The 15,990-nt window shown below is 36.3% G+C and overlaps 1 protein-coding gene across 8 annotated transcripts in view; it reads right to left on the reverse strand.

Moving 5' to 3' along the window:
• Positions 1–15,990, reverse strand: part of PAM (peptidylglycine alpha-amidating monooxygenase) — a 137,028-nt gene that overhangs the window by 17,854 nt on the left and 103,184 nt on the right. For 6 of the 8 annotated variants that reach the window (XM_034072771.1, XM_034072775.1, XM_034072773.1 and 3 more), the window contains 2 exons: positions 9,380–9,622; positions 3,617–3,746 (listed from right to left, as the gene is read on the reverse strand). In XM_034072771.1, the coding sequence (XP_033928662.1) occupies positions 3,617–3,746; positions 9,380–9,622 (373 nt within the window). The remainder of the gene's footprint in view (positions 1–3,616; positions 3,747–9,379; positions 9,623–15,990) is intronic. The other 2 variants (XM_034072772.1, XM_034072774.1) reach the window with 2 other exon arrangements.

Below are 15,990 nucleotides of genomic sequence, written 5' to 3' on the forward strand. Positions count from 1 at the left end.
ACTGCCAGTGCTGTTTAGACTTCTAAGTATTCCCTGTTAACAACTATCCAGCACTTCAGGGAAACGAGTGCTTTCAGTGTAAGTAAGAGACTGTATGGTATTTTATGCCAAGGAAGCACAGTGAACTTTGAAATGCATCTATGTGAGTTATTTTCCATGCACCTTCTCCCTCTCAAATTTCCTTTTCTAGGAGAAAGACTAGCATGCTACAGAATCACACTCACTCCTTCCTTCCCAGCACTTCAGATCGATTTCCCAAGTAATCAATGTCCCTTTGCTTCAACTGATAAAGGAGGACAAATGAGAACAAAAACTATGCCGACTACTGTTAGCTTAGAAGAAAGACCAAACCCAAACAAAGTAACCGGACACATTACTATAGTATGTCACATTGCTCTGCAGCATTGTTTTCTAGTAGGTCCTGCAGTTTAATATCAAAAGAGAACCAAAATCAAAGTTTTATACTAGTTTGATATTGAAGGACAAATAAACTGCATGCGTCAATACTTCTAATTGCAAACCCCAGTGTAATTTCACAGCTATTCTTCTACTTCTCAGCTGGCTAATTCACACTAACACAATTTATTGCTAAATCTAATGTCCTTCTGGTGGGCTACATACTAAATTCAGACAGACCACCTGACTGCATAACCCCTGAAGACACAACCCTGAGCACTATTCTTTATGAATATCCATCACCATTGTGGTACTGTGCTCAGCCTAAATGAACCTGCCTAGCTTGTTAAGAAGGCAGCCACAAGAACACAGTTTATATTCTCTATTCTATCTTTTACAAATTGCATAAATAGTATACAGTTTTTTCATCACAAAATACAAAATATCTTCCAACTGATACATTGCTTATATAGCTGATTAGTTGTAATTTTTTTATTCTGAACAGCACATGCTGCACATAGCAGATTGTTTTGAAACTGGGGAGCCAATGTGTTAGAAAAACCTGACTTATTTAAAAGGATTTCTTTTCTTTTTGAATCAAGCACGGAAAGAATGCTACAGCCACTGGAAATCTGCGGCCTGTCGCTGCAGAGCTGCTTTTGTGTTCTGAAGTAGACTGAAGTTGCCTTATAAATGAGCACAGATCATTCATCCAGCTGTATTTAGCTGAATGAAGATCCAGCTTTTAAGGCATACATTAATAATGCATTGGAAACATTTGTGCATTGCCTAACAGCACGATAATTTTTGTTGAATTGTATCTATATGATGCTGGTGAAGCACTGAAACCAGGAAAATAAATTCTTGGCTTTCAGACGCTTGATTGATTCATCACATTTATGTTTTGGTAAGGAATATTATATTCAGTTAACTGTGTGTTTGCAGCTAATGATAAATGTTAACTTAAAAGTCTGATAACATATTATCCCCCCACCACAGTCATAACAATTGCCTATCAAATCTTTATTTTTTTATTCCTTTTCACTGAAAAATGAGCACACGTATACTCCTTCCTTTCCAGCACAATCCATGAAAGGGTCCCCAGAGTACTTCATATGCCCATTACATACCCAAAGATAAAAAAGGCTGATTGTCTGAGTAAACCTCTGTGTGCACCTCCTCTGTGCCACAAGATATGGAACAACACCTTAACCACAGGCATGTTTTCCAAATACATTGTTTTAAAGTCACATACTGTATACAAACAGGACTAAGAAAGTTTTAGCCTATCTGATATAAAGGGTTCCTGTCAACAGTAGCTTTTCTATGTATTGATATACCATCCTCCACAGGAATTAAAAAAACCCACAAAACTGATGTACAAAACCCCTCTGAAATGAATTAATATATCTTGTGTAGTTATCTTTATGGAAGGCCCATAACCAGCTTCAGTTAACAGCAGCTCATTGTACATCTTGCTACATATCTGGTCCTAAATGCTTCTTGATACAAGGCCAGTTTCACTTTGTTTCAACTTCAGTCCCCACATGATGGCAAATATGGCAACCTCCCACACAGGACTGACGTGCATATCGACATTACTAAATACAAGATAAAGCATTTTTCTGGCAAGTCTGATAATCACATGCTAGAAATACTCAGAGTATGAACAATGGCGGCCACCAAGGACAGAGCTAAGTGAACTGTAGTGTTACCCAGCACAGCTGGTAGGTGTGTGGATTTCCAAAGTCCAGACCAGAGCTGTGATGTTCTTCTGCACCTACACTATAAGAAAGCTTAAATTCAATCTGCCTACCGATACAGTTTATTCATTATGCTCACATACTATTTACTTTAAGGACTGTTATTTTTGTTGTGTTTTATTTAAAATCTATAGACTCTCCAAATACTGCTTGGTCTCAAACTCCAGCTGTTAGTGTACCACTGTTGCCAGACACTCAAAAATATGCATTTCAGAAGAAATTAATACACCTGTCAGCCTATTTTCAAATATTTTTTCTATCTTTCTTTAATGACATGAAGAACAGCACTTTTGTTCATGCATAGGAGAATGAAAAACACCCCAATCAATACCAACATTTACTTGAAGCTTGGGTAATTCAAGTTGCAGCATGTGTCATCCTTCCCAATGTTGTACTCTCTATTTATACACCTGAGCTGGAGATCTCACTGATGTAATGCTTGAGACATAAATCATTACCTTATCTGCTGTATTAAACTAAAAACCCAATGAATTTACTTTGCTTCATAAAACAGTATTCTAAGCATAATTTGTTATCATAAAGTTGAGAAAGCTGCCCTTTCTAATCTTCAGAAACTATGTTGTCTTATATTGAATTCAAGTTGAAAAAAAAAATCTACTCTTTAGCCTTATGGATATATATATGGAGAACAGACACTTAGAAAGAAGACGAAAAAGGCACATTTAAAAAGAGTACTACATAATATTCTGTAACAGACTACTGTTTCCTCCCAGCATTCTGTTACAATTTCATGGAATTTTTTCCAAAGTGCCTATCTAAACAGTTAGGCATATTACTTTTTATGCTCAAAGACATAAGGACACTGTACAAATAAGGACACTATATTTTATTTGTAATGTTCTCTTCTTAAAATAATATACTTCAAAGTATATTACTTTATAAACACTACAAAAACGTTCATTATAAAGTTTGGACTTCTGTTTTGAGTGACACTAAATGTAGTAAATTTTATCAGTTGAGTGGAACAAAGTCTGTTTTGACAGAGTGCCTTATAACAGTCTAATTTTGTTCAGTGGATGTAAACAGTAAAACAAATGAAAACATAAGTGGAGACAATACATGCTAGCTTTTCATGAACCCAAGCGCTAATAGTATTATAACATACTATCATTCTCCCAGGTTAATTAGTCCTGCTAAAACACACAGAGAAGAAGGGATAATGAATCTTCGTGAATATCACATGGACATGGCCATACAGTTTAAGGACATACATGTTCTATGTTCTTTCTCTGGAGACACATTCTTGCTGTCTGAAGACCTAGTAACCCTATCATCTTGAACTGTCAGTTCCCACTTTCCTTCTGAGTCTGCCGAAGGCACTTTCAGCCAAAGAACAAAATTTTCAATGGGGAGAGAAATCTCAGTCTACCTTTTCTTAAGATATACAAACACAAATTTGACATTCTAGCATGCCAGTTGGCAGAATATCTACTTACTTTTCATCCCAAACATGGTCACCTCTGTGGAAGATAACTAGGTTATTTTCAGCATCCAGAGCCAACCCAGAAACTTGGCCAAGTTTGAGGGCTAACCCAGGCCACTCCACAGCTTCTTCTATGTGAAAATCTGACCAAAGAAACAAAAGACAGACATTCATGTTGCATATTTATAAATAAAACTGTGTTTAAATGCATGGTTAACTGGCATTTCGTACAGGCTGTTGGGAATTATATGGACATTTTCTTATATGCATTATTTCCATTAATGAATTGCAATTTAATTCCAAGCATAGTTCTATTACAGTAAAGCATGCACAAGCACTGGCATCCTGCTACACACAAGATGACAGAAACCTCAAAACTGCTTCTGACTCCATTCTTTTTTTCATCTTGTAAGGATACAGGCACATTTATTCTAGAAGTTTTGGATACTGTGAATAATTTCTACATCAAAATATTACAGAAATATATAACTACTATCCAAAATCAGCAGGCAAATTTAAATATTAAATCATCAGTGCTTTATTAGAAAACACATAACAAAAACTGAATCACTAAACCAAGTACATATCAGAAGTGGTTGATTCATGACCTTTTTTTTTTAAAAAAAAGAAAATGTATTTAACACTTAAAAAAATACAGGCAAGGAAGAAAAATGGCAATGAGAAACAAATACAAAAGTAATTCTGCGAAATTTGCCTATGACATTTCTTATTGCCAATATATGCACTAGTTCTGGATATTGTTCATATCCTAATCCAAGTATGATAATAAGTATGAACATGAAATAGATGTCTAAATTTGATGAAAGATGAAGAAAACCAGAATGTCTGTCATTGTTTATGCTGTAGCACACTTTTTAAAAGAATAAACACTGGATAGTTTTTGAATAACACAGATGTGATTTTCACACTAAATTAACAGCATAAGATTTAGCAAGTAAACCACTGCTAAAAAGTAAGTTACTTCTAGTGTTTTTCTTAAATCATAAAAGTCCTGAATGGAGACAAATTTAGTTTCAACTTAAAGATTAAAATTAAACCCATAAAAAGACCTTTAACCCCTGTTTTATGTAAAAGTAGACTGATTAAAGGCATAAACAGCCCCACATCTGAAAAGGTTGTGGAGCTTTGGTTATGAGCATTAATTACTCATAAATAGACTGCTAAGGTACTATTTGAAAGAGGTTGATTTGGGTTGCTCTGGCAATATTATGAAACAATTGAACAATATTCCCCAAAACAAAAAAAATGTACTGGAGGGGCAATTGTCATTAATTCTGATGAAAGAAAAAAAAAAAAGATCCTAAAATGCCTTCTACATATTACGAAATCTATCACTCTTCAGAAATTCGTCTGCTCAGCACCAGTCAAGTATTTCTGAAGTGCAGACCTTGTATGAGGCCACACAAAGCTGAAGGTGACCAGAGAGCAATTTCTTTGCAGTTACGTGAAAATTGAGCTGTTTCACTAGCATTCAATGTGTTTGGCAGCATTGTGCTGCACTTTGCAGCTTGCAGTTCACCCAAAGTTTGCGTGTTTTGCTGTTATCGCTAGGGTACCATCCAGGCAGGTGAAATACATGTCCTCATTCACAAAGAGCCATGTTATTAGGGCTCAGAAACAAGGCAGATCACAGACTTTAACACAGAGCACCCAGCGAGTTTGAGAGGTTTGAGATGGAAGTGATCTTATAATGAAAGGAAAGATGAAATAGGAAACAATGTAGAAAATCTTCAGGTCAACACAGCTGTTAGATAAGCATCTTGCCTACCACTTCCACTTCACTTGGAAGAGATGTAGTCTAAGGAATAACAGCAAGGATGGGGTCAGGGGGGAAAACCATTTCTACAATCTACACAGGGAAAGATAAAGTACTGAAAACCTACCACAGGCTAGGAGATACTTCACCTTTGTAGTTTTAGATACCATAGCTACAGTAGGTGATAGAGAAACTGCGTAGGCTAAAGCAAAACCAGAAACCGAAGACTGTCAACTGCAGTGAACCCACTACAGTAATCAGAAACTTATAAACCAAGGAATCTACTCTGTAGCAATTTTTAAAAATTCCAAGATAAACAAAAAGCTGTTAAGAAAAAGACTGTATATGTTAATACTTCTGTACAGTTTGGCTGGTCACAACAGGTATGGTAGCAGGTATATTCATGGACATTTTGGTTCTGAAAGGACAAAAAGAATGGTAATCCAGTGTCTGCTTTCCCACTCACTCATCTCAGTCTAAGTTAACGTGCAGAAAACCTGTGTAAGTTTAATTTACAGTGCCACTTGGCCTGTGAGCTTGTTCATAAAAGAGCTAGAAAAAAAGGCACAGAAAGCCTAAATTTTGGCCTCTAAAAATTCAGTCTCTCTAAAGGCATGTACTACAAAATACAAAATGTGTATGTGTCCTGGATTCAGCTGTAACAGTTCTTTTTCTCACTCTCAGTAGCTGGTGCAGTGCTATGTTTCAACTTCAGCCTGAGAACAATGCTGACAACACACACGTTTTAGTTGCTGCTCAGTAGCACTTACCCTGATCAAGGTCTTTTCAGACTCTCATGCTCTTCCAGTGACAAGGGGCACAAGAAGCCAGGAAGAAGCAGAGACAGGACCCCCAATTTGACCTAGCCAACGGTGTATTCCATACCACAGCATGTCACAACCAGTATGTAAACTGGAGGGAGTTACCCTGAAAGCCCAGATCGTTGCTTGGGTTGGGCTGGGTGTGGATAGGCAGATAGTGAGCAATTGTACTGTGCAGAACTTGTGTTTATTGTTGCTTTTCCCTTACCCTTCTAGTTTTATATTCTCTCCCCTTGTTATTTTCCTTATCATTATTATTATTGGTGGTAGCAGTAGCGGTTTTGTGTTATACCTTAGTTACCGGACTGGTCTTATCTCAACCTGTGGGAGTTACATCCTTTGGATTCTCCTCCCTATCCTGCCCAAAGGGTAGCAGGAAGGAAGAAAGGGGCGAGTGAAAGAGAGTTCTGCGCTACTGGCTGGGCTTAAAACACAATATACTTAAAGGACTAAAAGATTTCTGATAGATCAGATCAATACAATGAATGGTCAGTGAAATACAGTCTATCACAAGAACTCCAGTCCCTACAAAACCGTTAGATTTTCTAACACTTTTCAAAAAGTGGTTTATTATTGTTATCTTTTCCCTTTGCAAGTCTCACACTAAAATCACTTTAATGCAGGTTTAGCTCAAGGCAACTAGCTTCTTACAAAAATGTGCTAAATTTCACCTTATTTATCTAAGAGTGATTATTAATTACATACAAAACCAAATGGTCCATGGAACAGTTATACAAGACACCAAAGAAAATTACTTTTCCCCATTGAAATATCTTAGTTACTTAAAGTATATATATAATAATTCGTTTCATTGTAAATGAGATTTCTGAACAAATCTTCTACCTTGTGATTTAGAGTAATTCCTTCGTCAGTAAAACTATACAGAATTACACAGATTTAGAACATGCAAATCAGCCCCTAATCTCTCCACAAGTGAAAGAATAAAGCCTTATTTACTGGCAAAACTGCAATTCACCATGTAGAAATCCCTTGAAGCTCTTGCGAGCTTTTAGCATTACAAATTTCAGTCATGCTGCGTTTACTCTCTTCCATCAGAGTAGTCATTTAAATCTTGATAAAACTCCTGCAGAAAAGAGTTTTAAAAACTGAAGAATTGCACTGTATGCCTTAATTAGGAGGTACAATTGCACTGGTGGCAGTAATGTTGAACAACCTGGCTGATTAGTGACCAGTATCATGGTAGCAAGATAACAACAGTGCAGGAAGAGCAGTAGTAAAAGGCTGGAATATTTAGAACAACTTTACTTAACATATTGGTCACTTGCTGTTTCAGGTCTTACATGTTTAAAATTGGAATATTTGTATGACTAAAAATATTAAGCTATTCTATTTCCAGTAATTTTTAAACAGTTAAATGAAATTAACAGCAAACCAGAATCTTGTCCTAAGAAATACTGAGATTTTTTTAAATTCAATACAGTAAAGGATTTATATTAAGGGTGCAAGTGTTTTTATTAAATCAAGACACATTAAAACCCTTTATGTTCCACTTCTTCCTCTGAAGAGGAAAATTCCATTTTTGGAAGGTTTTGCTCTTCTAATACATAAATACTTCCCCAAACAGAAACTAAACACGCTTTTCAAGATTTTATATACAAGTTCATTTGCCAAAAGATGGCGCTGGGGGCTTCTGCAGTTCAGAACTTCTGTAGTTAGAAGTATCACAAACATTAAAAAAAACCCAATCAAACAATGCTAATTAAGATAATTTCAGTTTTCCTTTTTGCTGCAACTCAAAATTGCATCATTTGAAAGTACATTAATTATTCCTCCACCAACAAATCCCCTCCCCCAAACAAATATATAGCTACTAAAGTACTCAAGCAAACGCTTCCTATAATTAGAATTCATGCTATACTATGTGACAACTAAGCCCTTTATTCAATTCACTGAGACTCCTGCCTTTGGACCAGTTAAATCAGGAAGGAAATATCTTTTTTCCCCTCTACACACCATATGCTCTCAGCCTGAACTGTTTTTGCAGATATGTTACACACATTCCTCTTCCAAGCATTTAATTCCAGTGTCACTTACGGAATTATTTCTGATTTAGAATTATGTCAGGCACATGGCAACATCCCACCTGTTTCTGCATCTTTGCCAATAACTCGACAGGCTCTCACTTTACTAACTAGCATAACAAAACAAAATGTTGGGAAGTCCTCACCTTTGGTTTTCTGTTAAATACAAACCCAGAATTTTGCTGAATTTGAATACTATGACAGAATCTCATGTAAGTGGAGACAATACATGTTAACATTTTGAACTGAAATAAAAATCAAATGGATGATATGCATTTATGTACAATAGCACTTGGAAACATCAAACTGCCTGGTTGCACCATAAAAGTAAGCATGTGCTGCTACAGCTTTTGCATACAAATGACTTTCATGCATATATACCAGCTTCTTTTATGAGATATCAGTCACATGCTGTATTACCTTTCTTTCCACATTAGCAAGTAAGACCAAGCACAATCAATATCACAGAGACCAAAATGTAAGTAAAATAAACACAATATATAGCTTCTGCTGTCATAGAAACCTGAAGGGAATGAATCATATTCTTAGTATGATAAAACAGCCTATCCAAGAATACTTGGATAGCTAAGCCCAATTTACTGAAAAAAATATGCAAAGAATTTACTTCCCAAGAATTTTTCAGGATTAACTACCACACATTCTGAATGAGAGGAAAAACACCTGCTAAAACCACATCAATAAGTTTTATTAAATCCCATATCTGACAAACCAAGGTAATCAGAAAACTCATAAATTGCATTAATTATCCTAGTGATAATTTCATAGCAGTTATTTGTATTAAGAAAAAATCATTAATTCATTTCCTATGTCTTATATATCCTATGCTTACACAATTGATACAAAACCATTAATTAAAAGTCCTGGGAGTAGAAAAAAATATTAGATGCCCCAGAAAGTACTGGTATTGTGCCATTGGTACACATTTTTATTTCACACACAGAAGGGAAAGAACCCCACTCAAATACCTCTAAAATAAAGGGAGAACATTTCAATAATTAGTAAAACTGTCATGTAAAATATTTCCAAGCATCAACTGATATTCCCTTCAGATTTTGCTAATGTGGATCACAGCTCTTACATTGCATTTCATTGTATAAAATTAACCCCTAACCCACCTCCTGTATGTTCTTTTTCCCAGCTTTCCTCACCATGTTCAGACTGAATTCTGTCTCTGACAAGATTAGTACTGTCCCTCTCGTCATGATTTGTGATCTCTCTGGCAAGGTCCTTCTTTTGGACTACATTAGCAATCTCAGCTACAAGATCTGATTCTGCCTTTTCTGTAGGGTTATGCTTATACACATGCACAACATCTTCCCTTTCTCCTAGCAGCTTGGAAAGGAGTGAATAGAAATCGCCTGTATAAGAAAAAGAAAAGATAAGAGGAAAGGAGGGAAAAAACAATTATAACAGCGTAATTTTTGACAGCTTCAGCAAAGTATAATGCAACAAAGTTATTCAAACAGTCTTTGTCAAAAGTGGTATAAAAGGGAATTGTTTCAGACTCAGGAACTGAATGAGCCAAGTCTCTGGTATGAAAAGATAATGTAAAAAATTTTATCAACTTTAATTTACATAGAAACATCCACTTTTACCTCAAACTCTAGCACAAAAATATCACCACCTCTGCACAGATGTTCTTGGGAGCAAGATAAAAAATAAAAGTATGCAAATTTCAGTAAAAGAATGTTTACAATGGAATTATCTGGATTTGCCAGGTTACTGCAGATTTACTTAATTTTTATAAGACAGAGGTAAAAATTCTACAGTTTTACTAATTTGTTAACTTATAAAGAAAACAATAGACAGTCATGATGCATTTCAAAATAGATTTCTTTGCAATCTGTCCTCACATAAGAAGCTTAGGCTGTGAGAAAATAAACCTTCACCTTTGCAAACAGATTCTATAGAGCATACTGTAAAAAGAAGACACACTGGTATAACAGTGATCCATTAACTTCTTGTTTATTAATTCAGTCTGGGTTCTGTCCCTCTTCTTTGTTCAAACTGTAAAACTCTTTAGACACAGTATTATCTGGCAATGCAGGAAACAGTATTTTCTCAAGCTACTTGCTAGCAATACAGTTATGACTATAGTTTTCTTAGACACCAACATGCTTTTCAGTAAATTTCAGAACAATTGCTGAAAGCAAACAACCAAATATTAGGTATGCAAATTCCAGAACCACATTTTTCTTCACAAAATATTTGAACCACCCAGACAGGTTTTAATGAAGTCAAATGTTCAATTCTTTCTGCAGGGTTAAATGAAGTGATGACATGAAGATAGTATATCCCTCTCTTGGGATTCTCTGCTAACCAGCAGGTACCAAACTTGTTAGAATTTATTAACCAAGTATGCTGGCTGCCTGAAACTATTACCAACTCTTTCAAATACAACTGCATCATTTGAATGGAGACATCCAATATGCTTTAAGGTTTAATGCAGTAGGTGCTCTTTTATTTAAGTACAAATCACTCATAATTAAAAGTTTACATTATTTTATGACAGGCTATATAAAATATTTCTTAGAAAAGAAAAACCATAACTAGTTAATGCTTTCACCAAAGTAACCTAGCCAGAATCAGATCCATCACTTGCAGCCTGGGACAGAGGAAATTAAGTCTTTTGGAAACGACCCTAAGAGGATCTGGCATGTTTATAAACAGCCCTAATTCAATGATTTTGATCTGGATTCCATTCCTTGCCCTTGAAAATTAAATATCCCAGATGAAATCTTCTGTCAAAAAATAATTACTTAAGTAACAGAGAAAATTTCAATGAAATGAACAAAGCAAATTAGGTGAGAGAAATGTTAAGCTATATAACAAATATGAATTATTTGCTTCAAATACAGTTGTGAAACTAGAAAGCTTCATAATCCCATCATTCAAGTACTCCAACTACCTGTTCAGAACAAATCCAAATATCAAAAAAGTATGATAGAAGTTTTGTAGAAATCATATTTATTCTGAGAAAGGTTTATAATTAGACTAACCAGGTTCAATAGTCTCTACTTAAAGCATCCAAGCATTGGTGCTGACGCAGAAACATAGCTGTAATTTCCTCTACTCATGAAACATTCAGTATTAACATACTCTCCATGGGCCTTAACTATACTTTTGCAGCATTTTAAAAATTCAACAAAGTTTACGTACAAATGTTTTGGTGGTATCCATGGCTGCAGACTGGCAGATGAGCCAAGCCTGATGACTCCTCTACATGCAACAAGAGAGGTCTGAATGACAAAAGCAGTGCTCTGCCTAATGTAACTGTGAAGTTTCCCTAAATCAGCAAGCTTGGTGATATTTTAAACTGCAGACCTTTTTAAAGCAAGTTCAGTGATCTTTGCCCAGTTTACTCTTTCCTAAGCCTGTATCAACAGCCTGATCAATTTTCTTGTAATTGGTCACAAAAAGGAAAGCTGCAGTTTATAGAAAGGTTTCAGATCCCTAACTCACAACTCATATGCTTATTCTATTTGAACAATAAACAAAAAATTGCTTCCTGCTTCAGCCAGAAACACTGCATACTACCTCTGTTGTGCAATGGTTGCCATGAATAATTAACTCACTCTCTACAACAGATATCGCTCACTGATTTCAGAAAACAATGCAGTGGCTCATTTTACCTGTCTGAAAGCAGGTTCTCCTACTATACAAGAAACTGCTATGAGATAGAACTCAGTGGAGGAGAAGAGAGCAGGAGTATCCAACTTAAGAACAACAAAAGCCCTGGCAAAAATTTTTAGGACAACGTGCTTTCATAGAAAATTCCAGTGACTCTTACAGGAGATATAATCAGGTACTCCACTCCAAGGAGGCTGACCAGTTTTGGTTTTCTCCTAGTACTAAGTTTATGATAATAAGATGAGGAACTTTCAAAAAGTGGAGTAAAGTGGTTTGAATATATCACTGTCAATGATTATAGATGATGCATTTTTCAGCTTGTCCTATTTCTGCTTTTATTAGGCAGGGTGTTGTAACCACAACAGTTAAGAATATTTAGGAACTGAAAGTATGAAAAGTGGTGTGCCTCCGAGAGTGAAAGTGGTCTACAGTGTAGCTGCTCTGAAACTGTGATCTTTATTTTAAGTAAATGTGTTTGAGAAAATGAATGTGAAACCACTACACCTTAAGCTCAAAGACATCCATGAAGACTACATATCTGCCCAGCATCTCCATATGCTTCACACAAACAGTAGGCTGAAGTCTTCTGTCAATTTCTTGGCATCTTGATATAATTCAGTGTATTGAAAAAGCAGAAAAAATGTGTGCAGATGTCAAAGGGAAGAACTGAAGTTTCCTGATTACTCAATTGTTCCCCAAACTCCACACAGTGAACGGAAGTCTCATATTATTTAGGAACAACATTTTTCAGCTTTGTTTTGTGATCCCCAGGCAGATTCCAATAGATCTGTGATAGGACAAGGGGCAATGGGTGTAAACTGGAGCATAGGAGGTTCCATGTTAACATCAGGAAGAACTTCTTTACTGTGAGAGTGACAGAGCACTGGAACAGGTTGCCCAGGGAGGTTGTGGAGTCTCCTGCATTGGAGATATTCAAGGCCAGCCTGGACAAGTTCCTGGGTGATGTACTCTAGATTACCCTGCTCTTGCAGGGGGGTTGGACTAGATGATATTCCAAGGTCCCTTCCAACCCTTGGGATTCTGTGATTCTGTGATCTGTAGGCAGTATATTTTTAAAAAGTAGTTCAGAATTCACTATCAATAACTAGCAAAAATGAGACTCCTAATGTTTCTGATTAACAGTCGCTCTCTACAGACCAATATGCAGCAAAGATTAGAGCATGATCTCATGTTGCCATTTTACAGCTGTCTCGTACTAGATGGAACAGTTGAAGGATGTTGCTTGTCTCAAGATACTCAATGGGAAAGGAATATCAGCAAGACACACTACGTTTGGTACTGTTTGAAATGAGGCAGCCTGGCCTTTAGAATGCCTCGGTATTCTTAGAAGAAGACATGGGTGAATGAACAACTTGCTCTTATTAAAAAAAGTGATGTCTAGCAGTGCAGTCTCAGGGAAGTTGACTGATTAGGTTAGTTTCAGAGAAAATACTTACATGCACTTCTTATTTGTAAGCTATCAGCGCACTTCCCTCTATGTAATACAGTAAAAAATGACTGAATACAAATAGCTACAGTTTCTGCTGTTCTGGAGGAAGTGACAGTTGTCAAGAACAACATCTCCAGATTGAAACAATGCACAAGCATATTCCAGTAAGTTTAAACATAATTATTTATGGTGGTTCTACACTAGGAAAATTCTTTTACAGAACAGTGTTTTGGAGAACAGTCATACAAACAAATAAAAACATTGGCAACTTTTACTGCAACCCATGAGCTGAATCTCACCCGATCTCAATAAAACACCAGATTAATTTAAGGTTAATAAACAGTGTAGTATTTAAACCACCAGGTTCTGGGTTGAATCCCTGTGGTGTTGAACTATCCATGTCTAAAACCAATTCTTTTTTCCCAGCTTCAAACACTAGTTCCCCCACCTGCCGCGAGCAGTTGCTGTCCGTGGTCCTTACCCAGCACTTCACCATGTTGATGGAAGTATAAACTTCCAGCCTGGGTGAAGAGTCTAGCCATGGTGCTGCAGGATCAAGGTATCAGACAGATGAGAAGTTCAGCCATAAGTGAGCCCTTGCAAAGAGCCTGAACGTGTAGCTGTTACGATACATACATGAAAACTCATTTTATGCATTTTAGAAAAAGAAGTAAGAACACTCTGGTGTGGTGTCTGGGAATTGTCATCTCCTGAAGATGTAGTTGTGTCATAATGACTGTACAATTTCACTGAGACAGTTCAGACAGGCTCCCCAGTCTGGTATTTCAGACTTTTGTTAGGAATCAGCCTGAACAGGATTTGAAGCATAAAGCTGCTGCTGCAGCCTCCTAACAAAAAGATGTCTTACCAGGAAATAACCAAAACTGACAGGTTAAGGGCAAAACTCTAGCAAACAGTCCTCTGTGTTGACAGGGGACTGGTACTGCAAAGTTTATCTGTGTGTTTCACAGGTGTGAATGCTTGTATCGAAAGTCTCTTCTTGAGCATGTTTGATCTGACATGGAGCCAGTATGCTGGTCATGCAAAATCTGTGTCTCAGTCCTGCTGCGATTTTAGCAGGAGACAAGTTTTCATAGTTGACTTTCAGTTACCTAATTATCTCTGAATTAAGTGTACTCTAAGACTGCATATTTGTGTCTTACCAGGATGTGCTTCTGGCCTACTCCTTTGTTCATATGGCAAAAATAGTGCTTTGACTTTTCATAAGTTCTATAATCAGGATCTAAATAATGTAGACTCCAACTATGATTTCACCTCATCTTAGCTCTAAGGTGATGACTGTGTAATATGTTAAGAGTCTTACCACGGAACTGTGTTTTAGCTGAAGAACTATCTTCCTGATGAAAATATGTAAATTTGGCTGCAAATATTACCTTCCAGACTGTGCCATCATGAACAAATGTCTTCAAAGTAAACATTTATCAAAATCAACAGTTTCATTTCCTTTGCCTTCTATGGCTCCTAGATGAAACTACTAAGCTCATTCTAACAGGCATACATAAGGTAACATTGCTGGTAGAAAAGTATGGGAGAAAGGCATGGAAAGAAAGTGAACAAAACCTAATGTCTATCTATTTGCAATGACATTAGACACAGTTTGATATAATAAACCAAAATAACTTTCAAAATGGTTTCTAGTCTGCTATTATTTTTTCATTCAAGTGCTACCATACTGATTTAACCTGCTGCTTTGATGAAAGCATTGGAAAGATTCCTGAGAACCAAAATAGGTTAAGTAAAATGGTCTTCTCTTTAAAGCGATTTCAGGGGTTGGGGGAAGGAGGCATTGATATGAAGAAATGAAAAGAGTTAAGCTGCTCTTAAGATTCTTGGTTACCATCACTGTGCCCTAAGTGACGTGCACTTACAGCATAGCCAAGCTGACACGTTTGAAGAACAAGAACTTTATCTGTTCTCAAGGCATTTCTAAGCAGCTTATAAAAAAAAAAGATGGAAGAAAAGGTTAAAAAACAAAATCATTTTCTGTTTTCTTCCATGGTTGCATGTCCTAAAATGAGCCTTTCCTACTATTGCTATGCACATGCACTTTCTTTGGTTTTAATTCATTCTTTCTTTTTCTCCAACTGCCAAAATGCTTTAATGTGCAAATGTTTTAAGAGGCCAAGCATAGTTTATAAAATCACCAGTTTACAACTGGGAAAGATAGCACTAAAGATAACAGAAAGTATGAAATAAGATAAAAGAATCTTCACTGAGGATTACATTTTGTTATAGATGTGTGATCTTCATCAGCAAATCAGAACCTGAGGCTCAAAACAAAGCTGGCTGCAGTTTCCTAACTGCCCTATTCTTTCATTTCCTTCCTGAGCAGTAATAAGTTCCTGACAAGCACCAATCATTTTGTTACAATAAAATACATCAGCTACTGCTAAACAACTAGCAATGAACACGGTGGGTTTACTACATAGGACTTTGCTGTACTTATTTAGATACATTACACCCATTCGTAATTCAAGCACACAGTACACTAGTTCCACATCAAATTTCTATTTGATGCAGCACATTCTTGTAAATACAGTTCTTCTCAGAAACCAACATATATCAAACTGTGCTTTTTAAAGAGTAGTTCTGCTATATTCAATTTATTTCTTTTAAGCACCATCA

This window comes from Melopsittacus undulatus, chromosome Z (assembly GCF_012275295.1).
Source record: "Melopsittacus undulatus isolate bMelUnd1 chromosome Z, bMelUnd1.mat.Z, whole genome shotgun sequence".
Taxonomy (NCBI): domain Eukaryota; kingdom Metazoa; phylum Chordata; class Aves; order Psittaciformes; family Psittaculidae; genus Melopsittacus; species Melopsittacus undulatus.